The sequence below is a fragment of the Camelus dromedarius genome, chromosome 31 (assembly GCF_036321535.1).
Source record: "Camelus dromedarius isolate mCamDro1 chromosome 31, mCamDro1.pat, whole genome shotgun sequence".
Lineage (NCBI taxonomy): Eukaryota > Metazoa > Chordata > Mammalia > Artiodactyla > Camelidae > Camelus > Camelus dromedarius.
Window position 1 is genome coordinate 18,055,282 of NC_087466.1, and position 26,421 is coordinate 18,081,702.

Consider the following 26,421-nt stretch of genomic DNA (forward strand, 5'->3'; position numbering starts at 1 on the left):
AAGAAGACCCCAAGTCCCCAACACCTGGGACGTGTACTACCTTGAAATTCTACATTTAATTTGTCTCCATTATAAACTGATCTCTTTGGAAAGATACTAAATAACAGAAATTCAAACTGGTTTTTAAAACCTGTCAAATTCCACTGTTCTTAGCTAGAAGGACCGTTCCTCACATCACCTTGACCAACACAGCTTACGTCCTTGTCTCAGACAGGAAACTAAGCCAGGAAGCAAACGGAGCCTGGCCTAAGGAACCTCAGTTACCGAAGGAACTCCTTTGCCTTACTGTGTGACTCCGGCTCATGAATTTTCTAAGTGTCACTTTTGGGTTAAATCTATTAGGAAGCAGGTTCTCTAAGGACGTGAAAGATCCACGAAAGCAAAGAGTCGATGAATACTTTTCAACCAGCACAATTTTCCTTTGTCTGCAGGCTTCCGTGAATTCCAGAGTTCTGTGCTTGAGGAGAAGGCAGCCTGTGCGGATGATCACACCCAGTGATATTTCCCTGATGGGGCATGTCAATGCCCTCAGGGTAAGTGGTAGTGGAAAATTCTTACTCTTGCCAACGGGATGCTCTGCAAGTTTTTCCTCCAAAATTTTTTTTGTCTCTTGGGTTCAAGCAGTGTAATAAAAGAATAAACTCTGCTATAAACTACCTTCTATTTGTTTAACATCTGACACATTTCAAATTCAGCTCTTGGCTCCTTAAGTCTGTAGCTCTTTAAAACCTGCTATCACAATACAGATTTCCACTCTGAACAAATTCCTCAATGTATGCTTTATGCTAGGTAACCAAGAATGCAAGTAAGTCACTTAAAGGAAATTATTACTTGGCCACATTTGAGAACTGAGCGAACACAAGTCTTCTTTACCTTAAAACCTAAGAAGTGTTTATAAAGCCACAATACTTTAAGATTGTTTACATTATTATGGCAAAAATACTGTTGGTAAAAATCAGCATTACTCAGAAAAAGCTTTTTGAATTGGTTACTTGTAAGGAAAAAAATTTATTATGGCAAATTCTACCAGCTATTCAAATCTTTAAGAGAAAACTATATATAAGATCATAAAATTACCTCCTAAATACCATTATTGTTTCTGAGCTTAAATGGCTCTGAGGAAAAGCAAGCCATAATAGAATTAATTAACCTAAATTACTTAAAGACTTAACTGTGACTCAAACATTTTCACTGTTTCCAACTTGAGTCATAATTTTGTAGTCAGGAAAAATGAATGAAATACTTCACTTGAGAAGCCCTACTTGCCTACTTAAAGCCACTTCCAGGCCTCAGAGTGAGCAAGGAAGGAACATTACGAATTGCCACAGTATATACTGTATTTGTTCCCAGTTTGTTTTTGGGGGAGTATGTATTATCTACGATAAGACTCATCTTTTAAAAATGCAAATATATCATTTTCTTTTTTAAAACCTTTTAAGAGCTTCTTCCTATTAGACTTCAGATAAAGTTTAGTACCTTAACCATGGTTTATAACACCCTCCATGACCCAACTGCTGCTTTTTACTACTCTCCTCACCCACTAAGCTTCAGACACAATGGTCTTCAGTTCCTCAAAGTTCTGAGTCTTCACACAGCCTCTAACACAAGCAGCACAGCTTTCCTTGAACTTCCAAGATTAGGCTGGTACCCCTTACAATGTGCCCACAGAGAGCTGTCCTTTCTCTTCCAACACTCAGCACACTAGATATTTTGTTTTGTTTTCTTTTAAATCGAAGTACAGCCGATTTACAACGCTGCTGCGCTGCACTGTACAGTAGGACCTCGTCCACTTGCACAAGTTTGATGTGTCTTCCCCTCTAGACACTCAAGCTCCACGAAGGCAGTACTTGGTCACCACTGACTTCCCAGGCCAAGTCTTGTGCTGGCACACAGTGGGTGCCAAATAAAATATTTGTTAACGAATGAAGTTCCTGCACACATTATTTTTTTTAATAAACAAGCACCAGAAACATAATTACCAAGCCGAAGAATGTCACAAAGATAGGAACAATGAAAAAAACAAGGATCCAAGGAGATCTTAGACATGATTGAGCTGAATGAGACTTAAGTGACTGCTGCTCAAATTCTACATTTGGACTGAAAACAAGAAACATGTATGCTAGGAAAGGATTAGAGATGTAGTAGGGAAAGAGAATGTGTGAGAAAGACTCGGGGGGTAGCTGGTAGGGCAACTAAGACTGCCAAGGTGTCCCTACGCTTCAGAGTGGAGGAAAGAGATCTAGAATAGAGGTCAGACTCTGTTTACATTAACTGCATTCAAGTCTGGGCAGCAAAGAAAGTCATCAAGATGGTAAAGGGTTTAAAAATAATTACATGAACAACTGAAAGAACTAAGACCAACTCGGAAATAAAAACTGTAGATACACACCGCTCTGTGAACACCCGGGACTCCTAGTTCTACTATGAACTGCCACACGCTTTTGGACAAGTCCCACATGCTCAGAGCTCAGGTCCCCTCTAGCTCTAGAAGGGGAATGAGTTTCTCTCTACCTACCTAGGGGGCCATCATAGGAAGAGGAACCAGACTTCTATGTGCCTCCAAAGTGAAAAGCTAATGTACAAAACAGACAAGTTTATTTTAGCTCCTTATAATATTTTATAATAAAACTGTCGTAACATATAACTGCCAATAAAAATGGCATGGCTGTTCCTAGGCAGGCAGACTTCCGGTTACCAGAGTGGAAGACCACGGCGCTTGAGACGCTGCAGAGGCAGACATCACTGAGCACGGGTGCAGTATACAGCATCTGGGATTACTCCTCTTTATTACAGAAGGCGGGCTCTTAAAAGGTAGAAGAGGAGGAGGGTATAGCTCAGTGGTAGAGCACGTGCCCAGCATGCACAAGTCCTGGGTTCAATCCCTGGTACCTCCATTAGAGATAAATAACTAAAAACCTAATTAACCCCCCAAAAAAGTTTAAAAAATAAAAGGTAAAAGAAAACCCATTCCTGCCTCCCCTCATCCAGACATCCAGCTGTTAACATTACTTACCATCTACACCTTTCTCTAAGGATAACACTTACTAAAACTTCACTCAAATAAAAATCACAAACCTTTTCCATTAGTATGCCTGTCTCATTCTTTCTTAATAGCCGCACAGTAATATCTAGAGCTAAAGTAATCATCTCCAAAGCTAAGCTCTGGAGAACACTCACTCTACACCAAGTGCCACCGTAACAGCTTTATGGGTTACTAACCCTTCATCATCACAATTCTAGGGAAGGTATGATTATTTTCATTCCCTGTTTACAGACGAGGAACCGAGGCAGAGGCTAAGCTGCTCAAGGCCACAGGTTACGGATGGACTGACTAGGCACCACTTTCACGGCCAGTGAGGTGTCTCTAATTTTCCTATTACGATGTGATGACATGGTGAACACCCTGTGCACTATTGCTTTTGGAGGGAAGACTTAGAGAAACACCTTTCCTACAAACGCACGCCCTTGCCACCCCGCTCTCAACCTGGTGCTTTTCTCAGAGCTTAACACCAAGCACTTAGTGTTTCAAAATTATTCTATCTTCAAAATAAAAGGTACGTCTTTACATAGTCAAATCTGGTGATCTTGGTGGTTTTGTGTCACGTTTAAGAAATATGCTCCCTATACCACGTGGTTTCCTCTCATTTTCCCAAAATCTTAATCACAGTGGTAAGGATGGAAAGGTTGGCACTTTACAGGTACCGTGACTACCGCTGAGCCACGGGGGTGGGGGGGAGGCGATTACAGGAAATCAGGAAATGCCAGCCCCATGAAATTCAGGTCAGGCTTCAAGATCAACAGGTCCATCGTGATCTGATGGTTGGGGAGACCTTCCCAAGGTCCTTATTTCCCATGGCTCTTAATGTCCTAGCTACTCTGACAGTACTAAATGAAGGGCCCTAGGTCTCAAAACTCTCTGCTTCTGATATATCCACACTGACTTCTGTTTTCCACAATTTGCTATTCTGCTTATATACAAGTTCTTAAGATTAAGAACTTACATCTCCACGAAACAAAGATGTAACTTACACGAACAACTAACACAATGACTTCCACTGTTACCTGGATACAGCAGGTTCAGGTATGCGTCTCTAACTAGCCCTGCTCCCCCTTTCTTCTCACTGTGAAACAACTCCATTCGGGGTAGAAGGAAGAAGACAACACACCTGCTCACCACCCTATTTGGTCAAACGTCTTTGCTTCCACTTCTCTGAGCCAAGGTTATCATTTCAGGAACAAGTGAAAACTGTTTACTCTAACAATGTTCCAACAACACCATCGCTGTTAAACTGTAATTCATTTTCCCCATTTTACTGAGATAAAAACCAACCTGTAACACTGTATAAGTTTAAGGCGTACAACATGATTTGATACGTACATACACTGTGAAATCACCCCAATCAGTTAATATCCACCCCCTAACAGTGTTACGACTTTTCCCTTATGATGAGAACTTAAGATCTACTCTTAGCAACTTTCAAATACGTAATACGTTTTGTTACCTACAGTTATCATGCTGTGCGTCACACTGCGTCCCCAGAACACCTCCGTCTTGTAACTGGGCTCTGTGCCTTCTGAACACTTGCACCCAATTTCCCAACCCCCTGCCTTCGGCAACCACCAGTGTGACAGCTGTTTCTCTGCGTTTACCTTTTCAAATATTTTCGAAGTAAGATTACACAGTATTCACCTTTCTCTGACTTGTTTCACTCAAGGTCCATCCGTATTGTTGCCAACGGCAGGATTTCCTTCATTTTTATCTGAATAATATTCTAGTGTACACATACCACATTTTCTTTATCCATTCATCCACTGATGGGTACTTAGGTTGTTACCGTGTCTTGTCTATTGTAAATAATGCTGCAGAGAACACAGGGGTGCAGATATCTCTTCAGGAGAGTGATTTTACTTCCTTTGAATATATACCCAGAAGTGGAATTGCTGGGTCATATGGTGTACAGCCATACCCCGGAGAGACTGTGGGTTCAGTTCCAGACAACCACAGAAGCAAATATTGCAATAAAGCAAGTCACATGAAAGATATGTTTACACTATGCTGTAGTCCATAAAGTCTGCAACAGCATTGTCTAAAAAAAAGTACGTACTTTATAAAGACTTTATTGCTAAAAAATGCTAATCACCTGAGCCCTCAGTGAGTCAATATTTTTGTAATAGTAACATCAAAGATCACAGATCATCATAACAAATAAAATGAAAAAGTCTGAAGTATTTCAAGAATTACCAAAATTTGACAGAGACATAAAGTGAGCAAATGCTGTTGGAAAAATGTCATCAATAGACTTGCTCAACACCACAAACCTCCTATTTGTGAAAAAATATAGTATCTGTGAAGCACAATAAAAGCAGGCACGCTTGTAACTTCACTTGTAAAAATCAAATAGCTAGAATCTTGGGGTGGATTTCTAGGAAGGAGGGCAAAAGAACCCCTCAAAAATTGCACACAAAATTTTGAATGTGTGTCTTTGGGGGAAGAGTCCACAGTTTTTATTAATTCTTAAAGGAACTGTGACCTAGAAATGATTAAGAACTACTGCTGCAGAGCTTTGGTAAGGTTCATTTGGAAGCTTGGCAGAAATGCAGAATAATCAGGCCTCTCTCCAGACCCAGAGACTCAAATCTATACCTTAACAAAATCCCCCTCCACATGAAGTTAAACAGCTCTAAGCAGCTGGCCAAATCTGAAGGCCTGTTTTTGTTTGTTTTAAAAATAGCCCTCAAGCCAAGAATGATTTTTACATTTTTAAAGGCTTGTTTAAAAAACATTTTTTCCCCCTACAGAGACTGTTTGGGCCAACAAAACCCCAAATGTTTACTGGGTGGCTCTGTACAAAAAGAGTCAGCCAACCCTTCTGCTCTATCTACAGCACAGACTTTTCTGATATTTGTGTTTGGAGGTTCAACAGATATGGATTAAGTGTTTGCTGACTGTTCAGTCAGGCTGCTCCAATCCTTTTTTTTTTTCCTAAAAGCAAAAACGTCCATGTGGACTCCTGGCCCAGGTAAACAAATGATACAGCCACATGATCTGAATCTCGCATCTTTTGGAACCAGAAAGCTCCTTAGAAGAGCCTACTCCAATCACCCAAACCTGCAGAGGTTAAGCTCACCTACAGTGTCATATGGAATTAGCACAGTGACAGATTTGTACATGGGTCAGTCATTCCGCTGCTTTATCTCTGTCTTTCCTTTTCCCCAACGGCTTGGAACGCCACATCATACATGTTACTAAATCTCATTACTCCAAGTTGACTTTCAAAAGTGACTTTTCTTCCCTTAAACAGTTACCAAGCTTAAGAACTATTCTTTTTATTGAATAAACCGTGAAACTGCTGGCACTACTGCTGAACATTTAGTCTTCATTTTAGGAAATATAAAACCAATTTCTCTAGACACTAAATAAAGCAAATGCAGTTTTATGTTAAGATTATGTCATTTCTAACACTTACATAATCTTAAAATATGATTTGCTCCAGAGTACACTACAGGACAGAAGTCATCTGAGGATATTCACGTCCCTGTGCTATTCGTCAACTCTGGGTTACCAAGATACATCAGCTTTGTTTCAAACAATTCTGAAAACAGTGGTCTTGAGAAGTCAATAACACGCCTCCAGTACCTATACTGAAACGCCCCAAATTCTGAAGGTAAGACTTTTATGACTATCATACCTTGATTCACCTCGATAATATTAGCAGAAAATACAGAACACACAAACACTGATGTTCATTTCTCAAAATCTTACACCTGATTTTAGTACTTTTGGTTTCCATCTATTCAGAGAAATAGTTTCCTGGCATTAAGATAATACAAAATTTATCTTACTGTGGCCTCAGAAGATGAACATATGGTTAACTGTCGCCATACTTTTACTTGCCAAATCAATTTTATTTGGCTCCTGTATTCTAGATAATTATAAGTTATACGTAAGAATTTGCCACACGTGCTTATACAGTGTCTTCTTGGGGAAAGGTTATTAGCCAGTATGGTATGGCAACATCTAAAATTTAATTCCCTTAACTCCTGATTGCATCTCCCCCTTAAAAAGCCACTCGGTCTGGTCTTCAGAAAGTTCAGCAGAACCATCCTAACAGATGCCTTCCAGAAGCTAGCCAAACGAAGTTTCATCATCTGAAGCTAGATGATCCTTAATCCACCCAAACAGTGACTACAAAAATGTCTCTTTCCTCAAGTATCAAAATAACACCTCCATACTTCCTTCTTCTTCAAAATAATTCACAATATTCTCCCGTCTTTCAATTCATCAGAAAGAACCTCTTACTCAATTTGATAACTTAATGTAGGTCCACATTGAGAACTGAAGTTCATTTTACAGTTTCACAGAACTAAATTACTGGTTAAATGCCAAATTGCAGTCAATTAGATTACTAATCCTAATAAAAGTAGAAGTTAAAAAGCTTCAACATGCATAGTCTTCAAAGTCTTAATAAAATAAATACCTATTTATCTGGCCCAGGTCAAGGAGTTACATATGTTTTTTCAAAACGTTTCATATAATTCACTTTAGAAGTTTTAGGATTACATCTGGCCCAGTTCAAGGACCCATCGGTCCTATGAATTTAGCAAACTACCGCATCTAATTTGGATATAAACATACAACCACCACGGGAAGTCACCAGAACAGACCAAACAAGAGCGTATGGAAAACCCGAAACTGTGACCAGGCCTCCTTGACATGAAGAGGGCATCTATAAAACCCACAGCTAACATCACACTTCATGGTCAAAGAGCGTTTCCCCCCAGGACCAGTAACAAGACGAGGATGTCTATGTTTGCCATTTCTTTTCCTTTTTTTTAATTAAAAAAAAAATTGGGGGGGGGAGATTAGGATTATTTATTTACTTACTTATTTAATGGAGGTACTGGGGACTGAACCCAGGGCCTCGTGCATGCTAAGCATGAGCTCTACCTACTGAGCTCTACCCTCCCCACCTTGCCATTTCTTTTCAACATTCTATTGGAGAGTAAAAAATAAAAGGCACCCAGGATGGAAAGATATAAAAATATTTGTTTTTAGATGACATGGTCTTATGTAGAGAAAATCTTAAGAAACCTCTGAAAAATTAGAAGAGTTCAGTAAGATTGCCAGGGACAAGATCAATACACAAAAATCAACTGTATTTTTACATACTAGCAAGGAACAATCTGAAAATAAAATTAAGAAAACAATTCCAATTACAAATAGCCCCGTCCCCACAAAACCCCCAAAAACAACAAAATATTTAGGAATAAACTTAAGAAAAGTAGCACAAGACCTGTACACTGAAAACAACAGTTTTAGAAAGAAATGAGACACCTGAATAAATGGAAAGGCACCCCATGGCCATGGATCAGAAGATTTAATATTGCTATGAAGGTTATATTCTCTATAGAGTCAACATAATTCTTATCAAAATCCAAACAGGCTTTTTTTTTTTTTGGCAGAAATTAACAAATTAATCTTAAAATTTACATGGAAATGCAAGGGACTCAGAATACCCAAAATAATCCAGGAGACAAAAAACCAAAGCCAGAGGACTCACTCAATAATTTCAAGACTTACTACAAAGCTACAGTAATCAAGGCAGTGCGGTACTGGCATAAAGACAGACATACAGATCAATGGAATGATAGTCAATTTGTAGTGGAAAATGTACTCGACTGATTTTTGTCCAAGTGCCTGGACAATTCAAACAAAGGTCTTTTCAACGAGCGGTGCTGATACCACTGGATACACAAATGCAAAAGAATGAAGCTGGACCCTATTTCACACCACAGACTAAAGTGTGGTGACTTTAGATTACCCAACAGTTTCTTAGATGTGACACCAAAAGCACAAGCAATGAAAGGGAAAAAATCTACCAATGGGACTTTATCAAAAATTAAAAATTTTATGCTACAAAGGACAGCTAGTAAAAAAGAAACCTACAGAATGGGAAAAAATTTTGGCAAACCCTATCTGATAATCAGGATATGTAAAGAATTCTTACAACTCAACATTAAAGACAAACCGATTAAAATGGACAATGGGTTTAAACAGACATTTCTCCTAAAGATGACATACTAACAGAAAATAAGCACATGACAAGACGCTCAGCATCATTAGGAAATCAGCAAAGTGCAAATTAAAATCACAGTGAGATGTCACTTCATGGCTAAATTCAGAAAGACAAGTGTTGATGAGGATGTGGAGACAATGGAACCTGCACACACTGCTGGTGGGAATGTAAAATGATGCAATCACTTTGGAAAACAGCTGGGAAGTTCCTCAAAATGTTCAACACACAGTCACTACATGCTCCAGCAGTTCCACGCCTAGGTATAAACCTAAGAGGGTGACAGCGTATGTTCATGCAAAAACTGTACTCAAATGTTCACAGCAGCATTCCTGATAGCCCGAAAGGGGCGAACAACCCAAATATCCATGAACCGATGAATGAATAAACAAAACATGGCACACCTAAATAATGGATTATTAAACTATTAAGAAAACAGTATAGCCATGAATGAAATATATGACACATGCTACAACATCAGTGAATCCTGAAAACAATACACTAAGTGAAAGAAGCCAGTCTCAAAAGGCCATCCCTCACATGCGTGATTCCAGTTACATACAATATCCAGAACAGACAAACTCCCAAAGACAAAGTAAACTGTGGTTGCCAGGGACTGTGGAAAGGAGGGCAGGGGAAGTGACTGGTAATGGGTATACGGTTTCTTCTGCGGGGGATAAAGATGTTCTGAAATTAGATAGTGTTGATGACTGTACCACCCCAAATATACTAAAAAAACACTTAATTGTACACCTCGAAGGAGTGACTGTTATGGCATGGGAACTATTATCTCAATTAAGCTGTTCTAAAGAAACCGTGAACTGGGCCTCCAACAAATTGAAACATGACTGATACACATGCTGTGTATACATCTGCTAAGTATACCGCATGTTCTCTAGCAAATTACCTGCAGCTGAAGACAGAAGCGATAAACCAGTTTCAACTGTAACAGCACACGTGTGTAGAGTGGCTGATGGTTAAAAACCAAGCACTAGCTAGTTTATCACTGTACCTGGCACACACCTGAAACTTAAGTTATTGACTTCAAATTATCTGTTTTGCACAGAAGTTGCACAATAAGCAGGTTTACATTAGCTAAACCTACTCTATACTTCTGATTTCATGTTTATTACTCACTGAGCGCTTGTTACATGCTCAGCAACAGAGCTGCAATGGTCAGTGTGACACAGTTCTGCCCTTAAGGTGCTCACTGCCTAGCAGTAACAAAAAGTTAATAAAAAGTTCTTATCTCTCTAAAACTGGGTATCACCTCTGTTCTCCATCTCTCAGAATGGACAGAGCCAAGAGCAGAATACAAGAGCCTCATGTCCGAGCACTGCATATGCTTTCAGGAATTAGCATGCAGTGGGGGCAGAGTTGGAGGAAAAAATGTTAAGTATCCTCCTAACGACGGACTCTTCACAAAGGATTCAGAAACGGGTGACAGCGGCGTGGGTCTAAACATGCACACTGCTCAGGACAGTTACAGGACTAGCAAGTGCATTCACTCAAGAGGGGGATTTAAACTCATCTTTTAATATGTTTTTTGAATATTAAAAGGAAGGCAGTGGTTGCGAGGACCTAGAGGAAGGGAGGTAAAGGGAAATTACTCAAGTTTCAGTCTGGAAAGCTGAAACAGTTCTGGAGACGGGTAGTGGTGACAGCCGCGCAGCGATGTGAACGTACTTAAAGCCACAGAACTGTACACTTACAGGTGGTTAAAATGGTAAGCTCTGTATTAAGCGTACTTTACCACAACATAAACGAACAAAACCAGAAGGGGATACCACTCCCATGTCACACACACTGTGGCTCAGTCATTATCTGTCCTTCCTGAACTATCAAGAGCAACGTATAAAACTCCATACAGGGAACAGCACTCCACAGCGAGCAAGAGACGTCAGGCACAGCTGGGTTATAACCAAAGCTTTGCCACTGTTAGATCTGTGCGCTGGGCAAATTAATAAAGTACGTAACATTTGCTTAACCACCAAAAAGGCCAGGTAAGTTTGGCGGTATTGAAAACTGAAAAAAGGGGTCCTACACGGCCAGAGCACAGGGAGTGGGTAAGAGGAAGTCACAGAAGCAGGCGGGCGCCATACAATGCAGGGTCACTCAGGTCCAAGAAGAATTTTATATTTCTGGTGCAAGAGAGAAGCCACTGAAGGGTTTTAGCAGGTGAGTAAACGTGACCTCTAGGAAAGTCTGGCTGCTGTGCAGAGAAAAGACTGGAAGACAAAGGAAGCCAGAGCCTTGCTGAGACACAATGACAATGACAGTGTGAGGTGATGGTGGGACAGGCGTGGTGACTGAGGAAAAAGAAGTAAACAAATTTGGGTGTGTTTTGGGGACAGAATCAACTGGTCTTAGAGAGAGAGTGAGAGAAGGAAGAATCAAGATGACTCCCAGGTGGTTAGAGTGACTTACTGAGATGGGAAAGACTGGAGAGAACCAGAATTCAGAGGAAGAGAGAAATAAAAACCACTCTCACTGAAGAGCAGTAGGTCTCAGTTTATCTCTTCAAGAGGGAAGATGATGCCTGGAGGATCAAGGTTACAGTTTCCTCTGACGCTATAAACCACTGCCATCTGCTGATGCAGGCCAAGGACAGACACTTTGGGGGTAATTTCTTTGTTTTCAAATAACTCAACACACCAAAATAGCCTAACTAGCATAAAAATTCTTACAATATCTTAATTTGAGAAGCTGAAAGCATATTACCAGATTAAGCTAGAGAAATGGAAAACATACAAAGTCAAACAGAATCTTATGCAATATTTATGTGACCTGCAACTGCACCTACTACACAGACGGTGCAAAGTCAAACTTCGTCAGTGGTTCCTTCCTCAGTTACTAGCACCGTCACCACCCAGTCACCTAAACTAGAAACCCTGTCAGTGTCTCTGATGCTCCATCCTACTTCCGTCCACCCCCTCATCCAGCCATCAAGCCTGCTGCTTTCACCTAAACCTGAGGTTCACTTTTCAAACTATACATGGCCGTAATTCCATGTCCAAGGGAGATTCAGTTAATTCTGGGGGTTGAGACCTGGTTAAAACTTTTAAAAGTGCTTCCAGCTGATTCTAATGTGCACATCTGCTTAAAAGCCACTATTTATAAATCCAAAATCTTTCCCTCATTATTCTTAATGCTATGGTCCGTACTATCTCTTGGTCTGACTTATTTTCTGCATCACCACCAGAATTCCCTAACTCATGTGTGTGCTGTAAAATCCACTGTGACAAAAGGTAAAATCTGAGTAAGGTCTATAGATCAGATAACAGTATTTCATCAGTTGTTTTTTTTTTTTTTTTACTTTGATTTGATTTGAGTTATATTTAGAGAATGCTCTCAATTTTATAAAATAAGCATTCAAGTGTTTAGGAATAGAGGCATCATTCCTACAACTTACTCTCAAATAGTTCAGAAAAAAATGTGTGAATATAAAGATACAGACTGAAAGAGGGTAATACCCATGTGATAAAATGTTACTATTTGGAGAATCTGGGCAAAGGCTATGTATATGGGAACTCTTACTATTTTTGCAACTTTTAAGTCTGAAGTTATGTCAAAATTAAGCTTAAAAAAATCCACTGATCAAAACACTTCATTCTGAGTTATACTTTTGTTAACACTATTAAGTAAGCTGTTAGGTCATTTACACACACTTTGCAGTCCTAAGTAATCAAAATGTTGGTATACAGGCAACACTTCTTTTTCTGGGAAAAAATAACAAAATTTAGTGATAAAAGAATACCTATGACAGGTAATTTACTTTCAGAGGCTAAAACTGTAGAGCACAGGCCAAGAGACATAGCTCTGAATTTTCATTAAAATAAGTAAAACAATGAAGACAAAGCACACTTTCCCAAGTCAGTGTAAAAGTGTTACTATAAGACAATTCACAAAAAGAAAAATATTCTGAGCTCAGGGGTGTGTGGTAATTTGAATAACCCAATGGAACGATTCCCCAGCAAAAAGATTAGAATGTTCTGCCTGGCTCCAGGGGTATTCTGGGCTACCTGAGAACATGGCATTGATCAAGGGCAATGAGGATATGGACCCCTTTGAGAACTGTGCAGAGCTCTGGCCTTGCAGCAGATTCATGGACTCTTAAGAGCCCAAACACAGATAGCTCCCAGGCTGAGATCCCTGGCTCAGTGCAACATCAAGTATTTTTAAGTAGAGCTTTTAAAGTCATGAAATTACCCTTAACCATCAACTTAGTTTGACCGTTGCAAATATGACTTAATATTTGTGCCAAGAACCAAAACAAGAAAAATTATGTAGCCATTAACAAACTACTCACTACAACTAATTGTCAAATCAAGACTAACTTCACTGTCTCCCCAGCACTAGTGTTCTACAACGCACTAGAAGTAATAAGCACACTAATTCAAAACACCTTTTTTTTTTTTTAATTCTAAATTCTAAATCTGTCTCTAGTAGTAAACATCAATAAACGGCTGGAATCTCACAATAGCACTGCCAGTCACACACCATATTTACTATAATATTAGATATGAACAGGTCAAGGCTTAGTCACACACAATTTTTCTTTCCTAAGTTTAAGATAAAAGATGTAGAATCAACATTTTATCAACAACACGAAGGGAGGAGCCAAAACACTTTGAAATAATTTTACAGAAAACATGACTGGTCTGGATGGCACAAAAAAATCTGTTAATGTAATTGATATGTATGAGCGTAACTTTTAAAGCAGTTATGAGTCTTGAGAAAAGGACTGCATTCAGATGTACAATCTAAAATAAAACAAAAATGACAAACTCAACTCACCAGCAATTTCTACAATATCACCAGGAACTATGTCTTTAGCTTTAATCCGCTGTACACTCTTTCTGTCCTGTCGATACACTTTGCCCATTTCAGGCTCATACTCCTTAAGGGCTTCGATTGCATTTTCAGCATTTCTTTCCTGTAAAAAAGAAAACAAAAGCTAAAAGTAGTAAACACAGCCTGCCACTGCAAGTACTTCTAGCCCTAGGAATCAAATTTTAGAGTTCCAATCTAAACTTAAAAAAAATAAAAGCCTCAAGAGATGCACATTAATGACACCTGTAGTAAATGATTCACACCTTAAGGTATAAACACTAGGCCCTCATGATTTTGTATTAAAAATGAAGAAATAAGCTCCCTAAGAGGGGTAAGGACATGAAATCAAGACAGAAAAACAGTTCTAGAACCTGCTGTCCCTAAGCACACTGCGACATGGACCACACCTTCAGCCACACTCATACTATTAAATCAACCTCATCTCCCATGAAAGGTGATGGGTCTGGGACTGGACAGCCTAGGCTCATTCCAAGCTTTTCCACTCGACACCTGTGTGACTGTGGACAAGTTACATGACACACAGGTTTACTGCCTACAAAACCAGGACACTAAATAGTACCTACCCTCAAGGGTTATAAGGGTTTACAAGCTATATGCAAAATGCTTACAGTGTGTTTTGGCACAAAGCAAATGCTTTGAGTGGTGAATTAAGAAAATCAAGTTTCTTCTCACAAATTCTAACTCTCTCTCCAGTTGTAAAGACCAATAAATGGCTGGAATCTTGTAATAGTGCTGCCAGTCACACACCATATTTACCACATTATATATGAACAGGGCAAGACTTAGTCACACACAATTTTTCTTTCTTAAGTTCAAGATAAAAGATGTGCAATCAAAATGAGTCATGCTGAAAAAAACCTAAGAGGGAGGGAGAGAGGGAGGAAGGAAAGAAGGAATGAAGGAAAGCTTCTTTGCCAAATTTGTCTTCTCTCCTTTCAGAAAATAAGCAATTAGAAGTCAAGGAGCAAATGTACAAAGCACATGCCCAGGTAAGGTTACTCAATAGATGAAGTAAAGAATTTTTTCATTTCTCTCATATTTTTGCCCTCCAATTTAAAGCTCTTCAATTTAATCTTTATTTGAATAAAGTTTATGCTCAAAATCATGTGATCTCATTTTTCACCTTGTGGCAAAAATTATAATTTGCAGGTTTAGGGACTTTTCACAAAGAGAATTCAAATGACACAAAACTAAAAGCTAATGACATGTGTCTCAATTTTTATGTACGCCCCTGAAAAAGTATAGAAAACCCTAAATGTGCAAAATTCATGATAAAAATAATTTCAATCCCATATCCGATCTGCTTAAAGAATCTGCATCACCTTATAATTAACAGAAATACTAGAATATGTAACTCGAATTAATGTTACTGCTAAAAGGTCCTTCAGGCTAAGTTCAAACACTAAGGATATTGCAGAAACAATAAATTCTGAGCATTGCTGCTATTCAGTTAGTCAAATTTAAAGCTTCTTATTCCTCAGGATTTTCTCCCCCTCAATTTATGAATTGTGGCACTTTTACTTCTTTCTTCTCTTCAGGTAGAGTTTAAGTGGACTGATCAAGGTTAAGAAAATTTCCCAGGAGCACTGTATTTTATTCCTACTGAAAAATCAGCAAAGGTACACTTAAACTAGAAGCATAAACCTTTAAGATAAATCATCTCAGACCCCAAGGACAAAGATGCCAATTAAAATCATTTAAAAAGCTTCCCCCAAATCAAACTAGCAAGAGGAGTATTTATAGTATTGGGGGTGGAAAAGGAAAGCAAATGACCATAGATTCAAATAGGTTATATTAAAAACAGATCAGCTCGGGGAAATAGAAATATACCTAACTTACTACAAAAACTTAGAAGACCTTCTAAGGTTTCCTTTGTTTAAAAGCTTACAACTCTTACCTCCTCCACTCAAACCCAAACAGGTCTAAATGTCATTCCTCAAACACACTTTGTACGTTTCTGCTCATGTCGCCCCCACTCTGAGTATTCTCCCCAATCTCCACCCACAGAACTCCCATTTCTCCATAGTTCCAATTTCTTGTCAGCCTTCCTTGATGACACTGGTCAGAAACACATGCCCCCCCAACACTACCTTATACTATAATTATACTTGCCCTTACTTCCAGAAAGCAAGAACTCTCTAGTACTGCTCGCACCATTCTGTATATTACGTAAATAGGATTAAGATCTAAGAATGTTAAAAAAAAAAAAAAACCAACCTAAGAATGTTATTTTTTTCTTTAAGCTAAGAAAATATCAAAAAGTCCTGTATAAACTTATATAAAATTTCACTCTGAAATTCAGATCAGCCTGGGCCTGGATTCAAATCCCAGATACTCTATGCATGTACTACCTGCAGGGCCTTTGATGAGTGAATCACTCTGAACCTCAACGTCACATCTGTCAAATGGGAATATCTTCTGCCGTACAAAAATCACTGTAAGTCAGAAGTCTCAAACTAGCTATGCGCAGAAGACCAATCACGTGAATGTGTGATCCCACTACGTTTCTGTAGTAAAACTAGCTTCCACTCTGGGAGTAGGAAAGGCCTGGGCACTGGGCCATTAAGGGAAAACAGCCAGGAGTATGCTTTGAAGGTAAAACAATTTAGGATTTAAACAATTTTTACAGCTAAATTCACAAATAACAAGAAAAAAATCCAAGGAGAGAAAAAGAAAACACTGATTTTTCCGAAGTTTTTCACAGAAGCAGCTAGGAAATATGAAGACAGGTACTGGTTCAAATTTTCTGGTTTTTCTTATGTAGCCTCTCTCACCTACTGTTTGTTCTTAACTCCATGCTATCATGAAGGATGAGCAATTTTAACTGCAAAGTACACATGCATAAGAGGTCTAAAATTTTGCCATTAAGTAAATTAATAGAAGAAAAAACACGTTTAGTTCCACAGGCATTTTTAGTCTGTAACAGACGAGGTAAAACATAACAGAAAGACTAGTAGTTTAAAATCACATAAACTACCAAAATTCAGCACTGCAGTAATTTTTGCTTACCTGCCATACACCCACAATTGCATTGGCTACTAATATAAGTAAAATTACAAAAGGTTCTACAAAGGCTGTAATTGTTTCTTCACCTTCTTCAAACCAAGCCAAAACCTAAAAGACAAATAGCATATATTAGAATTGCAATGTGTTCTTACGCTTTTACAACAGAAGCGGTGGCACTAAAGTAATTATAATATACAAAATCTCTTCTTACCATCCTTAGAAACAAATGGTAGCAAAATGTAACGACAATCAGTTAAGCCTTGTTCCCAATAATTCTTAAGAATCAAAACTACAAACTTAAAAAAAATTGAAGTATGGTCAATTAACAATGTTGTGTTAGTCTCTGGTGTAAAACTATAAACTTCTTAACAATACCCTTAAAAAGCTTATTAATTTTTTTGTATAATTGTTTTAAAATAATTTAAAAAATACTCTTGGGAGACTAAATCCCACATTTTATATTTTTTTCCCAGAAGAAATAAAACAAATTCCTGATTCTATTAGAGGAAATCATCAAACTTTGATAATTTGGTTAATATTCATATCAAATAATATCTATGTGACATAAATTCATAGTAAAAATAACTTGATTACTGTCTCAAAATTAGAGTATATAAACTGTTAACGTCCCACTTATTTTCAGTGGTGTTACTAAAGGTCGTTACTGCAAGGTTGCTTGGTGATCAGGAATGTATTTTGAAGGTTATCCTCCATATGACATCCAGTATAGCAACACAACACTTCAGAGGGGACGTTAAGTCCAAAAATGTTATAACTGGACACAGAACACTATCCCAAGAAAAATGAGCAGAGAATTAACTTCTGGGAATTAACTTCTGGGTCACACAACCATAACTCTGGGTAAGATTTAAAAGCTGCAAGTTAAGAGAGCCACACTGTACTTTGTAACTCTAAGATGGTAAGAGATGATCCAACACAATGAATCTTAAAATAATAATATAGAACATGGTAAAAGAAACATCTAAATGGTTAAAAATTTAACAACTAATTTTTGTGGAAAACTGCCAATCCAGAAAGGATGTTAAATGTATTTAACGATTCAGTCTGGGAGGTAAGATTTGCCTTTGCTTTTTAACATTGCTCAAAATGTTTGCATATTTCACAATACACTCTTTTAATATTGTCAGATACAATTTATGGCAATAATAAAATCACCTGATTGTGTTTCTACTTAGTAGAATACTATAAGTAAGCTTTTACACAAATAGCAAACAACCCAGAAAGGTAATTATGGCAAGGCCCAACATGGGTTTTGCAAGTAAAGAGGGTAACAATGAATTAACAAGAAATACCAATTTGCGAAGGAAAGAAACCAGGAGACACAAGGACTGGGTCCTGACAGATGCCAATCACTACTGACAGCTAATGAACCAGAGCAGGCAGAAAACCAGAATTAATATAAATGCTGCTGCAAGCTTTTAGCAGGGCATTCCTGGTGTTAAGGCCAGGTCTAATGCCAGAATGAAAACTTCTCTAGGAAGTTATAAATTTTGATAGATGCAAGATCACAGCTGCTTTGATACTAGCCTTTCAAACACTTGCCAAGGAGAGCATATCAGAAATAAGAAACTTAATTAGCTCTTGGGGGAGAAAAATTGCTCAACTTGAAGAGTAACTAGGACCTTTCCAAAAGGTCAGTGAGGCATTAGCAACTGTAAGATAAGCTTCACACCTTGTTAAAGCGGGAATGAATTTCCCTCTTGGCAGCTAGGCCTGAGGAACAAACTTAAAGCAATATCCTGTACCAGCTGGAGCAAAGGAAAAGACTAAGGCAAGCAGTGACAGGATTATCAAGGCAAATCTCTACCTTCTAAGAAATGTGCGGTTCCTTTGCCTAAGTGAGATTCATCAACAACATAACAACCCTCATTTGTACAAAATAAGAGCCTTTTCTCCCCCTATGACTTAATTAAAAAAATTATTATTGTGGGGGGCAGGTAATTAGGTTTGTTTATTTTTAGAGGAGGTACTGGGAATTGAACCCAGGACCTTGTTGTACATGCTAAGCACACGCTCTACCACTTGAGCTATACCTTCCCCTCGCCCCATGACTTTAATGTTTATGTGTAAGAAACGCAGGCACTCACAGTTCTTCAAAGGTTCTGTAGAATGTGTAATTAACTGCTTGATAAGAAACTAGCAGGCAAATTTCTTAGTGTGGAAGGATGATGCTGAACCTGTTTAACACTGACAACTACCAATTTTCCAAATACTTAAAAAAATATATCTATTTTTAAACCCACAAATAACCCAAAGAATTAACTAAAAATGAAGACCAACCATATTTCATTTACTGCCAAGAACCACTCCAGTCAATCATGTTCAAACCACACTGTGCAGTCCTTCACGGTTTTGTTCTATTGAAAAGAAAACCTCTTGTGTAGAAGGGAAGATTATGCCGACAAATGAATGACTCTCATGAGATGAGGAAGGGTGTAGCGAAAAGAAGAGGAAAGCTGGATGAGTGACACGTTACGTCTTACTAGCATTATGGCACAGACAGCTCGTAATTACAGTTTACCAGAAGTTATACAAAACATATTTATACAGGGGAGAGGAGAGAGAATGTTTCTAAAAATCTTTATTGAGAACAGGTTGAATATGAAGGATTATTTGTTTGCATTTCCTTTTGCTCACTACACTATCCCCAGGGGCCCAGAAGAGCCTCCGGTACATAGCTGATGCTCACTACATTATTACTGAATAGATGCATGAATGAATTAAACAAAATCTCATACAATGTCTAAGGTACAACTTCCTACCTGGCAGTATGTGAACTAATTAAAAGAGCAAAAAGGTAACCAACCTCATCAACAATATCAAAGGGGAGTGGAAGGAAAGGCCACTGCAGTATAATTGTAGGCACAAAATGTTTTTTCTTTCTTTGCTTTGCACTATTAATACAGTAACAGTACTTCTGGGGCTTACATTATTCAGCAAGTTCAAAGTTTCAAACTTGTCAATCCTATTCAAAGTAACCACCTGCTAGGCGAGGGTATCCTCTTAATTGCTATATGTGTAAGACTCATCTGCATACATTGTGGTAATTTCTGACAGTACAGCCAAAAGATGCTAGAGAGCAGAGTTTAATGAACTAAGCAAATTTTAATCCAAGGTAAAAGGTAGGTTCTGGTGTAAACTAGGAGACAATCATGGTACTGTCACTCAGTAATCTATGATAATGTGCCGAGTTCTTAACAAGACCATAAAAAGAAAAAGATCATAAGCACAATCTTAAAACTGAGGGTCTTAAAACATATTTGAGGTCTGCATTCCTCCTTGTATCCTTCGAAATCTGCAATACCTTCAGGCACACGAACACTTGTTCAATGAAGGAAGAAATCACATGGAAAAAATTTTATAAGAAATAGAAATTAAACGCTTCACAAAGAAAGTATCACCAGCGTTATGGCAATTTTCTGGGATGAGAAACAAAAATTCTTCCAGTAATTGAAAACAGTATGAATTAGGCTATATATTCTCTTTTGATCCAGACACAAAGCTTATGTGAAGACACTTCAGTAATTTCAGACTTGAGAATACAGTTTCTTCAAACAAAACAAAGAAAAAACTCCATACACATTCACCTTTCAAACCATATTTTAAAGAAAGGCTGTAAATAAATTACTCATACCAATCAGTAAACTGCCCATTTTATCCCGTTTTTAAAATAAGAAATTAAAAGAAACACACAAAAAAAATTTAAATCACATTATCAAATGCTTCCTGAATATATCTGAGAAAACCAAAGTAAATGAATCTCATGTATTTTGAAAACGCTACAACAATCTCATCCAATTGTTATATCAAAAGCACTGAGGCTCTAAAAAGGCATTAAGAATCCCTTTAAAGGGTCCAGTAGGATTGACACAACAGTGTAAACTGACTGTACTTCAATTAAAGAATACAAAAAATGAAACATTAAAAAAAAAATCCAGTAGGAAGAAATTATTCAAATGTAAATGAAAGCTGAGAAGTGCGTTTGTTGGTCTAAGAAAGTTCTATCAGCGTTTAGAGTCAATCCATGAGGCTGAGGTGGGGAAATCAGGGTGGAGGGTAGAGAAACTTATGCAAATTGTGTTACCACAAAGGACTTTATGATTCAGACAAATGAGACAAGATCCTCATGCTCGCCTCCTGCAGGTAAATGTCACCTTGGAGGCCTTTCCTAACCACCATATCTGAAAATTACACTCAGTCCTCCCAACTCCCCTGTTCTACCACTGCCCTCCTCCAACACCTTATTTTTTCTCCACAGCACTTATATATTTTACTCTTATCTGTCTCCACTAGAATGTCAGCTCCAGGTAAGAGACTATTTTGTTCAATGCTGTGTTCCCCAGTGTCTGTGCCATGTACCAAAGGCCAATGAAGCAGCGAGAGAAAGAACAATCCTTCCAGTTAAGCAACCATAGGATGTGTTACGAAGGGCAAAGTTGGTGACCAGGGAGGACGGAAAGACAGAGTGAAAGGATAGAAAGGTCGTGAAAGGACCTTAAGGAATTTCTAACGTTACTTCGTATACAAATGGGAGATATATAGGTCACTTCTTCCAATCCAAGAGACCTTAAAAAACAAAATAACTATCTTGGTGACTATTACAAGTTAATTAAACTTTATCCCTACAGGTCACAAGTGTAAAATATTAAAGTTGTTTCCTACTTTCTGCCACAGCAAAATATTAACTATAGTTAACAGTTTACTACTTAGTTTGATATTTAAAATAAACCATTAAAGCCTCGCATTTCTCTTTAACTTGAGCAGAACCTGATGATGCGTCATGTATAGCTTATAAAAACTGCCCATTTGCTCCTCTAAAAGAACATGTATACTTTACCGTATTTTTCCTGTCAAGGAAGAGTAAACTGACTACCACAAAAAAGACTCTGCTCTTTTGAAAGATAAAGAAATGAGGAATGAAAAGGTAAAGTACGATGCAGCAATAGTGCCAAACCCATGTGAAGACAATCGGAATCAATGAAACAAGTTTTATATAGCAATTTCTTGATCAAACAAATCAAAGTAAATTAAGCAACAGTACTCCCGAAACAATAAATGTTTATCTTTCTGTTTAGCAACCCATAAAGTAAAAATGTAACGTAGTTCACTTCCTAAGCAGTAACTCCATGTAGTTACCAAAAAGGTAACTCAAATTTCAACTCCAAAACACAGCTGTATAAAGCTATAAAAGGCCAATATCCTACAACAAAATTAAAGCATTTATTTTAAAAACCCATTTGGAAATGCCTAGAAGCTATAAGCTCCTTCCTTCAAAGTAAAAAAAAAAAAAAAAAAAAAAAAAAAAATCACATCATTACTTCAAGTATTAATATAGTCACTCAAACCGGCCACTTGAGAGATCCTATATAACCCAAATAGTCAACAGCTTGTTTACTGGAAATGATGCCACTGATGTTACAACACTGCCTTCAGTTACACACACACGGTAACTCAATAAAAATTTATTTTATCTGTGGCATGTATACCCCAGCTGATTACCTTCCAAGAGGTCTCCAAAGACCTTACTGAACCACAGTATTAAAACCACCAAAGTTGAGACTACCTTAGAATTCTGTAGCCAGCTTAAATATAAATATATTAGTGCAAACATATCTGTTTTGTCCCATGACAATGTATGGAAACTACATGGAGTCAATCAAATGGCTCCACTCCTGCATCTTAGCTGGTAAAACAGTGGTCATTGAGGATTTTTTTTTTAATTAATCAAGAAAAACAGACATATAAAAGGTGTGGAGTGATTAACTCAAGACACTGAATGGTTTGCTATGATACTCTCTTAATTTTTTTCAATGAAAACCACAGAAAAGATTCATCAGGAATTAATTATTAATGGCTACACATCCCTTGGCTAACATGGTGCGATACATTAAAGTCTCATGGCAGAAACTGTGTACAGAAACTTTCCAAAAAGTTCACCTCTTGCCAATTTTTTTCCTTTACGTAAAGTAAAGAAATGCCCACTGCTTTGTTTATTTAGTTCTCAAAATAGCCCTCTATGGTATGGTTGTCAATAAGGACTGAGGTAAATCCCTGGGGCTTGCACACATACAAACATACAAAAATGAAACTTTGAAGCTGTCAATCTTGCAAAGCCTGAAAAAGTATCGCACCAACTGAATTTCACTTCCCACCTTGGTTTTTATAAAAATAAAATACTGTAATTTAAGAACAAAAGGCATCTCACGCTGTTAGAATTAGGGACATCTGTATCCTATTCATGACCATTTTAAGGAAAACTTCGTAGTCCACTGCCCAAGAAAAAAAAGCAATAAAAAAAATATTGAACAGAAAATAAATGTTAATAACCTAGAAATATCCTTGCCAACCCCCATCACCTTTCTTCTGCTGTAGTTCTCTGCATTTCACTAGTTTCTTAGCAACCATACAGGACTCAAGCACGTAAGTACATACAAAACAAGAAAAATTATTATGCTTTTATTTTTTCTTTTAAGATCTAGAACTAACTGTACTGAACCTTGTTCTCTCAACCTAGGAGTCACTCAAGACAGGGGTCCAGTTTAGATAAATATACCACCCTAAAGGTCAGTGACCAAATTTGGTCAACAATAGTGCCATCACTGCCGTCATCATTCTTGTCACTGTCAGAAACAACTGTCACCTTGCCATTACCAGGAAGGGAGAGCAACTGGAATATTCCTTTTGTAAGTTCTATTTACAGACTACAAAGAGTCCAACATCATCTTAGTATGATCTTACACAATGGAAGAACTCAAAACAGAAAAGGCCTTCCAATAAAGAACTTTTTGATATTAAAGGTTGATAAACCACAAGAATTTACAAGACCTTGCCACATTTGGATATAATTTCTAACTGCACTGTAAATTTCAGGCATCCATTTATTTTCTGTGCACGAATGGCTTCAAATGCTTTGTTTCTAATTTTAAAATACCTAGGTTTTCCAAAAAACCAAAAAACACCACTACAAAACATGAAGACACAGCTTAAAATTCCAAATACAGGGTGCAGGGTATAGCTCAAGTAGTAGAGCGCATGCTTAGCATACACAAGGCCCTGGGTTCAATTCCCAGTATCTCCTCTAAACATAAGTAAGTAAACCTAATCACCTCCCCCAATTAAAATAAGTAAATCTCCAAATATAACGCTTGCACTCAACAGACATTAGTTTCCTGGTTTTCCATCTAGGTATATTCTCAACTTTTGTGGAAGAAAATAAATTTCTTTATACTTACAAAAGATATACATGCTGCCAACAATAAAATTCTAACTAGTAAATCTTCAAACTGCTCAATTACAAGTTCCAGCAAGGTTTTTCCTGTTAGAAACAAACATATTTGTTGTAAATGTCATCTTAACAATCAGCACACGGGGGGGGGGTAAAAACATGTTACGATTACTTACCTTCTTCAGCCGGTAACTCTGTAGAATGTAGAAATCCGCCAAGCAACATGTCAAAAGGAGGAAGGGAAAAAACATTTTAGCACTGTCCTTACAAAAAGAACTATTAAATTATCACTGTCTTTCAAAGAGATACCCAGGTATATGAACATTCAACCATTTTTAATGGAAACCATACTAAAAGAGTACCCCAAGAAAAAAATGCAGTATTTGTTGCATCGGTCTACTCCAAAACGTGGAATCTCATGGCCACCTAAACAGGGCTCCTGAAACAAGGAATCATTTCAGCTCTGTCATCACTTCAGCCAGATGTGTAAGTTTGGGTAGTACAGGAACCGTCAGAGGCATTGTCAAACTAGTGACGCCTCATAAACCGGCTGGGGACGAGAAAATGTCTCGCAGGGCTGAATCCAGCTGCAGGAGACTCCCCTCCCTCCGCCGGGGCCAGCTGCTGCTGGTGAGAGGCCGCCAAGCTAGCCGCGTGCGGAGAAGGTCAAGGGCTGGAACCACGCTGGAACCACGAGGAGGTCGAGAGGAAGCGCAGACCCAACCCCGGCGGCCCCCGCCTGCAAGCCCTCTCCCGCAGGGCGGGCGCGCGGGCTCAACCCGCCGCCTGCAGCCCTCGGCGGGCGCGGAGCCGAAACCCACGAGGTGGAGCCCGGTCAGCCATCTTCCCTGGCTCTCGGGCCCGCGCCGAGCCGCGCGGGGCCCCTGCACCCCCGGCGCCGGGCACCTACCGTTGGAGCCCCATTTCTCCTTGAGCTTCTTGACCTGCTCCAGGCTCAGTCCTGTGCTCTCGTTGACGCCGAAGTGGCCCAGCACCTCCTCCACCGTCTTTGTGTGCGCGTTCTCCATGGCTGCGGGGGCCCAGCCGGCCTCGCCTCCAGTCCCCGCGGCCTCCTCGCCTCCGCCTCGCACTCGGGCCGCGGGCTTGTGCCACCCCGGGCGCCCAGGAGCGGACTGGCCTCTCCCCCTCCTTCTCCTCCTCCAGCCGCTTCCGCCTCGCCCGGCGCTGAATCACCCCGCGCCCCCTCCCCCAGACAACCACCCCTCTTGCTGCCCGGCCCTCGCCGGCGCCCGCCCCGGGCTCAGCTGGAGAGGGGGGGGCTCCCGACCCTCCCTCCCTTGGTCAGAAGGGAGGGCCTCCTTCACTCTCAACCGCCCGCAGGGAGCGCAGGCCGCGGCCCCCGAGCCCCCTCCCCGTTCTCTTCAGGTGATTCTCGGGCCCGCCCGGGCTGGAGGAGGGGGTGCTCGGCCGACCCCTGAGAGCGGAACGGAGCGAGGGAGGCGAGCCGGCGGGGTGGTGCGCAGCGCGCTCGCCTTCTTCCCTCAGCTCCGCACCCCCGACAGCAGCGGAGGAAACTGCGGCGGCGAAGGAGGTGGCGTCGGGGACGGCTCCGCGGCGGCTGCTCTAATAGCATTTATCCGCCGCTGCCTCCCCTCTCGCCGCCGCCGCGGCATGTGGACGCCGCTCATTGGCCGAGAGGGCCCAGCGCGGCGCGGACGGCGCGGCCCCGCCCCCTCCCTCCGGCTCCCTCCCTCCCGCGCGACTAGCGCCCACGCGGCCGCGCAAGCCCCGCCCCCTCCCGCGCACCGCCCCCAGGAACCCGGATCGAGGCCGGCGCGCGCCGCGCCCGCGGACTGCGCTCTGCGGCCGGCGGGCCCGCAGAGGGCGAGCTTTGGACCCCGGTCTGGCTCGTGCGGTTCTGGATCTGCGCCTCTCCAACCACCTGCAGACGTAGAACCCAGGGAGTGGCGGGCTCACGGTGGGCTCCCTGCATTCACCGCCCCGAGGGAACTGCCTGCCCTTCAGGGTTGGCCTTGGGCTGGGGTGGGTGACTGGGAAGGCGAGACGGAAGGAACCTAAGAATTCGGTCCCCACAGAGCTTCTTGAAGCGCCCTGGGGTTAGTATCCTCGGCTCGCCCCCTCGCCCTCCGCCTCCAGGGCCGCGTTCTGCATCCTAATCTGTTTCCTCTTGAGCCCTCTCTGGAATCAAGGTGGGGAATTCCGCAGTTCACTTCCCACACGGCTAGAATCCCTCATCAGTCGCTTCAGGAACACCGCATC

General features: G+C 40.1%; 1 protein-coding gene across 3 annotated transcripts in view; it reads right to left on the minus strand.

The window, feature by feature from the left end:
- The window catches only part of ATP2A2 (ATPase sarcoplasmic/endoplasmic reticulum Ca2+ transporting 2), a 53,011-nt gene extending 27,240 nt beyond the window's left edge, over nucleotides 1-25,771 (minus strand). For 2 of the 3 annotated variants that reach the window (XR_004133610.2, XM_064481234.1), the window contains exons 1-5: nucleotides 25,091-25,771; nucleotides 24,357-24,374; nucleotides 24,188-24,270; nucleotides 16,938-17,042; nucleotides 13,872-14,010 (exon numbers count right to left, since the gene is read on the minus strand). Coding sequence is in view for 2 of the 3 variants with exons in the window: in XM_064481234.1 (XP_064337304.1) it covers nucleotides 13,872-14,010; nucleotides 16,938-17,042; nucleotides 24,188-24,270; nucleotides 24,357-24,374; nucleotides 25,091-25,208 (463 nt within the window). In the remaining variant the exon portion in view is untranslated. The remainder of the gene's footprint in view (nucleotides 1-13,871; nucleotides 14,011-16,937; nucleotides 17,043-24,187; nucleotides 24,271-24,356; nucleotides 24,375-25,090) is intronic. The other variant, XM_031442673.2, reaches the window with a different exon arrangement.
- Between the last annotated feature and the right edge of the window lie 650 nt (nucleotides 25,772-26,421).